Source organism: Adiantum capillus-veneris, chromosome 4 (assembly GCF_014529385.1).
Source record: "Adiantum capillus-veneris isolate H3 chromosome 4, ASM1452938v2, whole genome shotgun sequence".
Lineage (NCBI taxonomy): Eukaryota > Viridiplantae > Streptophyta > Polypodiopsida > Polypodiales > Pteridaceae > Adiantum > Adiantum capillus-veneris.
In genome coordinates, this window is record NC_140934.1 from 113,700,325 (window position 1) to 113,712,971 (window position 12,647).

The 12,647-nt window shown below is 41.9% G+C and overlaps 1 protein-coding gene across 1 annotated transcript; it reads left to right on the forward strand.

Annotated features, from left to right (window-relative positions):
• Positions 1–3,037: 3,037 nt before the first annotated feature.
• LOC147459831 (uncharacterized) lies at positions 3,038–3,842 on the forward strand. Its single transcript, XM_086511640.1, is given in 2 exon segments — positions 3,038–3,658; positions 3,660–3,842. Coding segments are annotated over 2 exon segments (804 nt in total).
• The last annotated feature ends 8,805 nt before the right edge of the window (positions 3,843–12,647 follow it).

Sequence of the window (12,647 nt, forward strand, 5' to 3'; positions counted from 1 at the left end):
ATCATCTCTCATTTGGACCCCTTTAACCTTGGTCCTGTGTTAAGACAGATCCGTAAGCACATGTCTATATTCTAACCCTTATTCTCCCACATTAAATGATGAGTTTAATATGAGAAAATCATTTGGGTTGGTTAGGTATTAGATTTTATGACATTACCTCTCTCTTGAAATCATAGTCGTCCTCGACGATGAGGTAAAAAAAATAAAGTCTTAGTCATTAGTCTACCTTTTTTAGCGGGTAGAGAATCCCTTTTCACCCTGTGACATCATTCCAGAATGGATGACTAGTCCATTTGGTGCTTGGGAGACGTAGCTGCCGCAAGCATGTCTGCTCTTTAGTCCATATCATACTCCCAAAGTAGAGTGACAAATTCTACTTGGTGTTTGAGTGACATCGTCATCACAAACATGATTCTAAGCATGCATACTATTTAAATTTGTGCACAAAAGAGGATTAGAATATAAGACAAAAACATTGTTCATTTAGAAAGCATTTACATTTGCTTACTCTAGTGCAACATTGTAAGCATTGACAAGGTTCATATTATCCTTAAGCTGTATTCCTTACATCAATCTAGTATCTTCAAAAGGATAATTTTTGAACTTAATAAGATACCGTCGGATAATCTTACCATGCCGCAGTACCTTGTCTTCATGCCGAAGGATAGCTTCGGGTTATAACACTTCTTCTTGGTCTTCAATTTTCGGAGGGTCTTCAATAATTGATTCTCTTGGTGGCTCTCCTTTGTAAGGCTTAAGTACGCTCACATGAAAATCTAGGTACGCAATGTGAGAAGCATGAAAATAAAATTGCGAAAGAAAATTTGTCCACCTTATTTGTTTGTCGGAAAGCTTGGTTTGCGTCATGAAGTACTTGAGACTTTGGTGGTCTGTTTGTAAAATGAATGGAGTCCCCAATAAATAGTGCTTCCATGTGTCTAGGACATGTAGAACAGCTAAAATCTCTTTCTCATAAATGCCCAAGACCCGTTCATCCGTATTGAGCCTTTGGCTCTCATATGCTATGGCATGCCTTTCTTGAAGCAGGACTGCTCCAAGGAAATCACCACAAACATCACATTGGACTTCAAATGGCTTTGAGAGATCTGGAAGCATGAGGACTGGTTGAGAGGTAAGCTTCTCTTTGAGCTTCTCAAAAGCTTTTTGCTCCTTAGCGCTCCATGAATACTTAACGTTCTTCTTTGTTAAGTCATGTAATGGTCCTGCTATTTGAGAAAAAAATTCTATGAGACATCTATAGTATGCACACATACCAATAAAGCTTCTTAGCTCATGTAGATTCCTTGGATTATGCCATTTTCATTACATTGCTAAGTGTTTGTGGAAACCTTGCCCAAGCTTGAGGTGCTTCTCACATGCTTAAATGACTAAGGTTCTTGAAGTGTTCAATTCAAAGATAAACTCTCAAGAGGCATAAACGGTTTCCATGCTTAATTGACTAAGTGCTTGAAGTGTCCAATTCAAACAAATGACTTAAGAAGCATAAAAGACACGTCAAAATCCTCCACATGTTTCCCTCATGATGTGCTTGAATCTTATTGGATATGCTTTAAAAGGGGTCCAATGAGAATTTAGATGCATAAAATAAATAATTTAGTTCTTTCTCTCAAAGAGGAAAAAGAAGACACATATCCAAATGATATAATTTAATAATACGAGAGAGAGAGAGAGAGAGAGAGAGAGAGAGAGGTGGACCAAGCATGAGAGGGGGGCGTATACTCTCCCACACACACACACACATTCTCATTGTGTGGGGTGCAAAGTGCAAGAGCTCTATCTCCATCTCAGAGCTTGTTGAGAAGTGGAGAACCTACACCAACACTCTTGGCTATGGAATGCAAATCCAACCAAGAGCCATGCTTCAATACTTAGCCTTGCCATCTTCTTCATCTTCATTACTACGCTATTATGCTATGCTAAGCAAGAAGAGTGATGATAAGTGAAGAACTATTTCTTTCTCCTATGGATGATTCTTCTTTCTCTTCCCTACCCTCATTCCCCGCTAGCTCTCTCCACCTCTTCGAAAGTGTTTGAGGCCTTGGGATTGAGGCTTGGTATAGTTAATTCTTTTTGCAAAGTTTATGTTATGTTTGTGATGCATGAAGCTTTCCATCTTCATTGCATCACCTAGGTCACAAGAAACAAAAATATTGTATTGTACGAAGTCTCTCTCGATGGGAGAATCTATAATACAAACACCTTTTGGAGGGGGGAAGTAAATCAGGTCCTCAACTATTGTCATGTTCTCTAGTACTCTCTCTCTTGCAAAAGTACTGTTCATGCCAAGTTAATTAAGTACTATGTTTATGTTGCTACCATAAATTAAGTTCACTCTCTACTTTCTCAAAGTAATCTCACAAAAATGCTCACTCTAATTCTCTTAATTCGGCTATTCTCAAAGTTCATATGCCATTTTCATCTCTCTCTCTCTCTCTCTCTCTCTCTCTCTCTCTCTCTCTCTCTCTCTCTCTCTCTCTCTCTCTCTCTCTCTCTCTCTCTCTCTCTCTGTTCGACCTAGACGTTTCTCTCTTCTTCCTCCTCAGCCTCCCCCTGGGCGAGGGGCTGCTCTGTGGGGGGGCATCAAGCCCTAGCTCGCCCCCTCCCTCCCAACTCAGATCGAACCGGCCTGGTCCTGGCTCACCCTGCGCGGCCTGGTCTCGGCTTCCTGCGCGACCTGGCCCTGCGTGGTCATCTGCGACCTTGCTCGATTCCGCCTCTGTCAACCTGCTCGGCAACCTGCCTTGCCCAATTCCGCCCCCGTCAGGCAGTTCTGCTCGGTGGTGCCCTGCTCCATTTCGCATTCGGCAACCCGCCTTACCTCACCTTATGAACCGAACCTCCTTAACCTTTTACCTAAGGGGTTTGTGTACCTAAGGGTCTGTGTGAGTGAAGGTGATTCTCACCCTTGCCTTCCGACCTCAACCACAAGAAAGTCGGCCTTAACCCCGACCTAAGGTGACTGTCTCGAGAAGGAGATTGATTCGAGAAGGTCCCAAGCAACTCACCCTTGGCATCCATGGCTACCCGGGTCTCGTCCCGAGGTAAGCTCAGCTTCGCTGGAGTTGTAGCAACACCTCCCAAGGCAGACAACATCACCCGCCTCCAAGCCGAAGTCGAAAACCTCCGTAAGGAGAATGACAAGCTGAAACAAAGGCTTACAGTTTTCGAAGCTCGGCTTGCCACAATAGAGAATCGCAAGGAGGAGGAGTTGAAGCAGATCGAAATCAAGCTCACGAAGGCAAAAGAAGAAGTAGAGACGACTGTCACAAAGGAGGTCAAAACTCAAATACAAGAGGTAATCTCTCACAGGCTCGAAGATCGCGTGGCCTCCACATTACGTGAACAACAACGGCAAGAGGAAATCGCCCTCAATGTTCGCATTGGAGGGCTCCCAAGCGATTGGAAAGGGGAGGGAGACCTCAGTCACGAGTCATTTGCCTGCATCCAATCCGCAATCCCCATGGTACAGTGTGATCCGGCAACCCTCACTTCTCTTACACACGAACCTCACACCAATCATGCAATCTACACCTTCAAAACCAAGGCGGACCGAATCAAATTTCTTGAGCAATCAAGGATTCTCAAGGACACCAAAATATGGTTTGCAGAAGATCTTACACCTGCACAACTCAAGCAAAAGAAAGTAGAACTACAAAAGGTGCGAGAAGCGCGCGCAGCAGGGAAATGGGCAGTCTACCGAAGAGGTAAAGCCATTATTCAAGAGTTTCGCACTCCCAAACCCGCTCCCTTCACACCCCTTTCTGCATAGACTTTATTCATCTTATTATCTCTCACCTTCTTTTTGGACCCTCAGTCCTTAATTGAGATGTATCCCCAAAACCCCCCACGTTTGTAATGTTTTGCCTTGGGTCCCATAGGTCATATTTGACCTCCGTGGACGATAATACAATCTCTCTCTCTCTCTCTCTCTCTCTCTCTCTCTCTCTCTCTCTCTCTCTCTCTCTCTCTCTCTCTCTCTCTCACACACACACACACACACACACACACACACAGAGTTTTTTGGTGTGTCTGGCAATGCAAGTGCTTGAAGGCGGTGCTTAGTCATCCATGAGCTTGCCCTTCAGCAAATGAGTGCTTGTACTACCCTCATTAATACAATTTTTTGCTTTCACGTGAGCTGGGGACACTCTCCCAACCCTCCTGTGCTCTGGTCCCTCCCTTCTTCTGCCTCACTGCCTACCTCGCCTCTTCTCTTACTCCACTGCCTACATTGCCTCCTCCGATTGATCAACAGCCTCACTTTGGAGCAATGAGAGGGGCAGACAGACGAGCACTTAGGGGTGTGATGCTCGCAATACCTACACCACATGGCACAAAGAGCTGATCACAAGGGCGATAGAGTAATGCCCCTACAATGCCCCATACCTTCTTGCTTCCATCCTTCAATGGATGGGGAGGATGGAAGCATACAAAAGATGTGCCCCATAGCCCAAGTATATGGCAAGCAAAAACAAAATATTGTTGTTCTTGGTTTTGTGTTGATCGCCTTCTCAAAACTTCACACAACCATCTAGATCATAAGCAGAGCTCTTAAAGTTAGGTAAGGGTATTAAGCCAAGTCTATTTGATTGACCTAGACCTCTTGCAGTACATACACCACAAAAAGTTGATCACAAGGGCGTTAAAGTAGTTCCCTACAATGCGCCCCACCTGCTTGATTCCCTCCTTCGATGCTCTTTTCACGCCCGCCATGTGGCAACAAAGGAGGCTCATATGTTTTTGAAATTCCTTAACAAGATCATGCAAGCCTCCAACTGTGAACGTCTATGAAGGTTATGAGGGGGCATTGAAGAGCTGTCGAAGGGCCGCTAAAGAGTAGAGAGAGAGAGAGAGAGAGAGAGAGAGAGAGAGAGAGAGAGAGAGAGAGAGAGAGAGAGAGAGAGAGAGAGAGAGAGGAGAGGGGGAGGGGGGGGGGGGGGGGGGGGGGGGGGGGGGGTAATCTATTCTACTCTATGAAGAAGAGCCCTTTTTAGGCTCGTAATGTGGCAGTGGAGGAGGCTCAGACGTTGTTGAAATTCTTGATTTTTGTAGCACGTCTCAGGGGGTGAACAACTATGAGGGGGTGTTTGAAGAGCACGTTCTCTCTCTCTCTCTCTCTCTCTCTCTCTCTCTCTCTCTCTCTCTCTCTCTCTCTCTCTCTCTCTCTCTCTCTCTCACTCATAGATGTTGTGATAGTTGACACAACTCTCGGCCAGCTCTTCTCTATCTAGCCTTGAAATTGGACTACAAGAAGTAGTTTTGAACTGAGTGACGTTTCCTCTCCTCTCCTACATAGCAACGTATCCACTATATCTCAATTTCCCTCTCGCCTTCCCTTTTTTGCCTTCCTGAAGTAGTATCGAAAGGTTCTCTCTCTCTCTCTCTCTCTCTCTCTCTCTCTCTCACACACACACACACACACACACACACACACACACATACTATAACATTTAATGGCCTAGTAACTTGTGTGTAGCAGAAAATAGCATAAACATAGTGAGAATTTCATTAGAATAGATTCCTAATGAGCATAGCAAGAGTGCTTGGATGGAGAGAACACTCTTTTAGATAAAATGGGAAAATTCCACATCTTTGGGACTGATTTCAATGCCTAAGGATTCCTATTTCCCAATTGATTTGGGAAAATTTCAATTATTTTGGGACTTGTCTTGAGGACTTGTGTTACATTAGACAAAGAGATAGATTCTCAAGAAAATGGTGGTGTTGAGAAACACCTTTTTTTTTCATGTTGGTGTTAATTGATACTTTACAAAACATACATAGACACGGATAGCAAGAAAAACAATATATGAATACGAAATGCTAGTCAATTTCTCCTATTAAGCTAGCTTGTGCTTTCTCCACAACATTGGATGGGATTTTAATTGCTTCTGCAAGTCTTCCACCCCTTGGAGTCCATGACCACACAATTGAATCACACACTCCCAACACTTTGGGTCAGCAAGATTGCAGCACCAATTCTTTTTCCAACAATCCTCATATTGTTCTTGGATTGTGGGATTTTTTTTCCGATGTTTTGGTGCCCAATATTGAATGAAAACTTTCTTGTAGTTAGGAGATGAGCTGTCTACATCAACATCTGACTCTGCAACTCCTAGCCATATTGGATATTCTGGATCTGCGGGTCTCACAAGAACAAAATCCCCTTTCCTTACATCAATTTGAGGCCTAAAAGCTTCCTGTGGCCTTGCACTTTGAGGACCAACATAGTGATCATTCAATTCTTCATATCCTTGAAACTCATCTGTGTCTTCCTCTATCTGTTGCATTCAATGACTCCCTGTAGTCTTTGGCCAAAATGATGTATATTCACCAAGTTGTTTATTGGTTGGTTGTTCAAGCTCACTAATTATTTTTTGCCAATAAATAATAACTGGCTCCATATATTTTGTAGAATCGTGCTCCTTTCCCTTTAGTAGAGTCCATCTTTTCCAAAATTCAAGATATGTCTTAATCCCTTGAATAACAAGCGGACTATCCCTCACATAGTCTGCTATAGGAACCACATCTGGACAACCTACTGGCAATTTTGGTTTCCCTTGATTATCTTTTTTCCACAACTCAATTCCTGACTCCCTCGGCATCCAATCAGGTGATTTGGGGTGAATTTTGTACTGCATTACTGGGATTTCACCTTGCACAAAGAAATGAAATTGAAGTGGCTTCGAGTGTCCAACAAGAGCATCTTGTCCATCACACATGTACCCTTTAACAAAGGATTTAAAGTCAGGAACTTGCGTCATCAAAAATGGTGTTGGAGCTGAACTTTAACATTTTTGAAAATGTTCCATCAAATGTGGAAAAGTGTAGGTCATTCCTGTTCGTAATCTCTCTGAGAACCTGCTAAACATTGCATCTATGTCCTCATGTGTATGACCCACCATTAAGAATCCCAAATGCACGGTTTTGAAAACACCTTTTGCTACTAGCAAGGATAAGTATGCAAATAAATATCGATTCTTATTCTCTCCTGCACAATTATCTAGCTGTAGCAGAAGATTCTCAGGCAATTTTTGAAACACGGGAGTGGACATGGTATCCACAACACATTGAGAGGAGGCTGATTGCAAGTTATAAATCTCTCCATTACATCCTTCAATAGCCAACGGTGGTGTTACTGCTGCTGATGCATTCCTCTCACGCTCTTTCATCATTCTGTTTTGGTGGTCTAAAGTTGTCCTTGAATTCAATGCATTGAACAATGTTACATTGCTGCGTGGCATACCATCATGACATAAATCTCCTAGCCCATGGTTTTCTGTTCTTTCCAAATTCTGTAAGCATAATGCAAGGGAACCAATTGTAGCATTCGGATATGCAGGCCATAGACCATTCAACGAGAAATGACCATACATCCCATGCCCATGCCCATGTGTTATCATACCTGTTAATGATACTTGCAACTGATATGCATTCGCATAGTCTTTTGAGTTCACTCGCAATCTAGGTATTGCTGTCTTTTTTTGGTCCATTTTATCATGTATAATGCATAAGTACTTATCCTTTTGCATTTGCGAGAACTTACACCAGGTGTAGTACACATTTCTACAGCTTTTTTGTTGCATCATGTGAATTTTATGTTCATCCTTCAAATGTGAAATCAACTCATCATCCTTTGTTGACTCTAGTTGAGACTTTATCCGACTACACACAACACATTTTGAGAGCTCGCTTGTTTTTGACAAGGTCATATTAGCAAACTCTGTATTCCAAACCCTATTGAATGTAGTGCTAGACATTGGCTTGAGACACATACTCTCGAGTGTTTTATTGACATCATGTAAGATGTCTATTTGCTTGTACATGTTTGGTATTGCAAGCAAGGTTTCTCTGGTACCATCTTCCATAGTTCTACTCTTATGTGGCATTTTCTCTGAGTTATCATCTACAAAAGAGCGCATCAATGCCCTTCCCATTTCTGTATGGTCTCTTCCTTTTCTTATGACACCATCATTACCATGCACTGAGCGTCGAACCCCATTTTCAAACTGTTCACGGTAACGATAAAATGAAGTTTTTGGAATGCCATGAATTTCGTACCAAGCTCTAGTACAGACCTCATTTCCATTAAAAGAAAATACATAGCAAGTCTTTGCAGTTGCCTTGTTCTCACGCCAAGCAGTCAACATTGTATCATACACATAGTTGGTTCTATTTTGCAAACTTTGTCCCCAAAATTCATTGCGCATAGCCATGACCTTATCTCTATTGGCATATTGACAACACCTCATAGAGCAACAATCTATGGTTGAAACAAGTTGGACAGATGATAGGGATGCTTTGATTGGATCTCTTAGAAGGTTTCATAGACATTTTTGGCTTCCTATTCATAAAGAAATATTTTCGTTTTTTTGAAATAGGCTCTACCAAACGAGCTGATTCAATGCATGTATCTTGTAATGCGTCACTAGCATGTAAATCCTCATATTGTAACAACGCTTTTCCATCCATAGTTGTCACTCTCTTGATAGGCCAACAAACCAGATTGATGCTGCATACATCAGATTGTGCAGAAATAGTAGCCTCACAAGCATAGGATGTTTCAATACCAATACCGATGTTATCTTCACCTAGCACACAAAAGTTCACGGGATCAAATGGACACACATACATGACAACCCCTTCGGCTACTACATGTGTTTTGCTTTCATCCCAAAGTTGAACCCTCTTATCCTTCCAAACCTCCCTATAGCTCATTCCATCAGACTGTGCCTCGAATGCTCCCATTCCTTTGTGAGTCTCAGACATAGAAACCCCTTCGTAGTGTATCTCATCCATATGTTGTAGCAACCCAGTACTCCATTTCACAATACTGTGAAAAGCATCTCCCACTGTCAATGCATTCATTGTTGGAAATGGAATAAGTGCTTTCTTTTGAAAACACAAATCAACTGACACCGATACATTTCCTTCACCAATAAGCATTCCTGGGCAATATGCATTTGGGTTTGTCTCACAGACACTCCCAAGGGCAACCTTTTGTGTGGCTACAAACATGCATACTCTATCACCTTGAATAAAATCCATACCTGCAAGAAGGTTTCAATAAATATTTGTTAAGAAAACCATCACAAAATCATTTTATTGTGAGTATATATGTAGGTGTTTCATTATGATTATATACACAGAGGGCACTATATGTGGTTGTTTCATGATGGGTATACAGAATCCTATGGACTTAGGGCCATGTGATGATATATGTAGGTGGTTCATATTGAGTATGTATAAATCATATGGCCTTTAGTCCATATGATGTTTTATGCAGGTGTTTTGTGTTGAGTAAATATACATCCCTGTGGCCTTAGGGCCATAGGGCACTATTTGTAGTTGTCTCACGATGGGTATTTAACATCCTGTGGCCTTAGGGCCATAGGATGCTATATGTAGGTGTTTCGTGATGCAACTATACACATCCTATGGACTAAGGGCCATAGGGCACTATATGTAGTTATCTCACGATGGGTATATAACATTCTATGGACTTATGGCCAATATAGAGCTATATGTAGGTGTTTTGCGATGCAACTGTACACATCCTATGGCCTAAGGGCCATAGGACACTATATGTAGTTGTCTCATGATGGGTATATAACATCCTATGGCCTTAGGGCCATAGGATGCTATATGTAGGTGTTTCACGATGCAACTGTACACATCCTATGGCCTGAGGGCCATACGGCACTATTTGTAGTTGTCTCACGATGGGTATTTAACATCCTGTGGCATTAGAGCCATAGGATGCTATATGTAGGTGTTTCGTGATGCAACTATACACATCCTATGGGCTGAGGGCCATAGGGTACTATATGTAGTTATCTCACGATGGGTATATAACATTCTATGGCCTTATGGCCAATATAAAGCTATATGTAGGTGTTTTGCAATGCAACTGTACACATCCTATGGCCTAAGGGCCATAGGACACTATATGTAGTTGTCTCATGATGGGTATATAACATCCTGTGGCCTTAGGGCCATAGGATGCTATATGTAGGTGTTTCACGATGCAACTGTACATATCCTATGGCCCTCAGGCCATAGGGCACTATTTGTAGTTGTCTCACGATGGGTATTTAACATCCTGTGGCATTAGAGCCATAGGATGCTATATGTAGGTGTTTCGTGATGCAACTATACACATCCTATGGACTGAGGGCCATAGGGTACTATATGTAGTTATCTCACGATGGGTATATAACATTCTATGGCCTTATGGCCAATATAGAGCTATATGTAGGTGTTTTGCAATGCAACTGTACACATCCTATGGCCTAAGGGCCAGAGGACACTATATGTAGTTGTCTCATGATGGGTATATAACATCCTGTGGCCTTAGGGCCATAGGATGCTATATGTAGGTGTTTCGCGATGCAACTGTACACATCCTATGGCCCTCGAGGCCACAGGGCACTATTTGTAGTTTTCTCACGATGGGTATTTAACATCCTGTGGCATTAGAGACATAGGATGCTATATGTAGGTGTTTCGTGATGCAACTATACACATCCTATGGACTGAGGGCCATAGGGAACTATATGTAGTTATCTCACGATGGGTATATAACATTCTATGGCCTTATGGCCAATATAGAGCTATATGTAGGTGTTTTGTGATGCAACTGTACACATCCTATGGCCTAAGGGCCATAGGACACTATATGTAGTTGTCTCATGATGGGTATATAACATCCTGTGGCTTTAGGGCCATAGGACACTATATGTAGTTGTCTCATGATGGGTATATAACATCCTGTGGCCTTAGGGCCATAGGATGCTATATGTAGGTGTTTCGCGATGCAACTGTACACATCCTATGGCCTGAGGGCCATAGGGCACTATTTGTAGTTGTCTTACGATGGGTATTTAACATCCTGTGGAATTAGAGCCATACGATGCTATATGTAGGTGTTTCGTGATGCAACTATACACATCCTATGGACTGAGGGCCATAGGGAACTATATGTAGTTATGTCATGATGGGTATATAACATTCTATGGCCTTAGGGCCAATATAGAGCTATATGTAGGTATTTTGCGATGCAACTGTACACATCCTATGGCCTAAGGGCCATAGGACACTATACATAGTTGTCTCATGATGGGTATATAATATCCTGTGGCCTTAGGGCCATTGGATGATATATGCAGGTGTTTCGCAATGCATACATACACATCCTATGGTCTAAGGGGCATAGGGCACTATATGTAGTTGTCTCGTGATGGGTCTATAACATTCTATGGCCTTAGGACCATAGGGACTATATGTAGGTGTTTTGTGTTGACTGTATATAAATCATATGGACTTTAGTGTATATGATGTTTTATCAAGGCGTTTTGTATTGAGGGCGATAGGGCGCTATATGTAGTTGTCTCATGATGGGTATATAGCATCATGTGGCCTTAGGGACACAATGAGTTTGTATACATCCTTTGGACTTAGGTCCATGGGATGCTATATGTAGGTGTATTGATATGATTATATATATACATCCTATGGCCTTAGGTCCATAGGGCCCTATATGTAGGTGTTTCATGATGACTATATGAACATCCTATGGACAAAAGGCCATAGGATGCTATAGTTGATGTTTCTAGCTAAATATATATAGATCTTATGGATTTATGACCACAAGGTCCATAGCCTAGGGAGTGATTATATATACATCCTATGGCCTTAGGTCCATAGGGCCCTATATGTAGGTGTTTCATGATGACTATACGAGCATCCTACGGACAAAAGGCCATAGGATTCTATAGTTGATGTTTCTAGATAAATATATATAGATCTTATGGATTTATGACCACAAGGTCTCCTCAATTCGTGTTTTGTGGTGAGCTATATATGCATCCTATGGACTTTGGGCCATAGGGTGCTCTATATAGTGATTTCAGAAAGCTAGAGCCTGTCAGGACATAAGGGGGTACGTATGAGCCGCACGATATGCCACCTGGCGCATCCACATTCATTGATAATATGCCACAACCATTGATTATATCTAGAGATCGTGTCTCAAGTAGTCCCGTGGATGTACATCCATATGACATGTTTACGTCTTTGAAGGGACATAAAAAACAATGGTGTGCACGTATCGCATGATCAAATGTGTGATCAAATTGCACCTTTACAAGCCTCTTCGCAAATGCGCACCAGCACCTTTGCAACCCATTCTAGTATATGACCTCCTCGTTTAAATACTATTTGTATAAATATATACATGTATGTTGCATGTATACTTACACTTTCAAAACACGTGCAATTAGTGCGCAATTGCATGTGGCGAAAAAAGCCTTTTTTTTTTTTGCTTACCCCAAATTTTTCTAAAATGTGTTTTCAAGTCTCCCGATCAATACTGCACGAAAAAATATCGCACTTTTTTCGAGGGAAAATTCTCTAATTTTGAATGTTTTTTAGTGTATTTTTCAGTATGTGATTTTGGTCCCAGGACGGAGATTTCGACCATGGGTGTCGTTCCACTCGTAGCGAGACGACACGGGCATTGACAAAGTCTCACGTAAATTTTTTGAAAAAATTCTATACTCTTTTTTTTTTTTTTTTGCTATGACTCCTTTGGTATGACTCTCCTCCTTAAGAAAACGATTATAAAC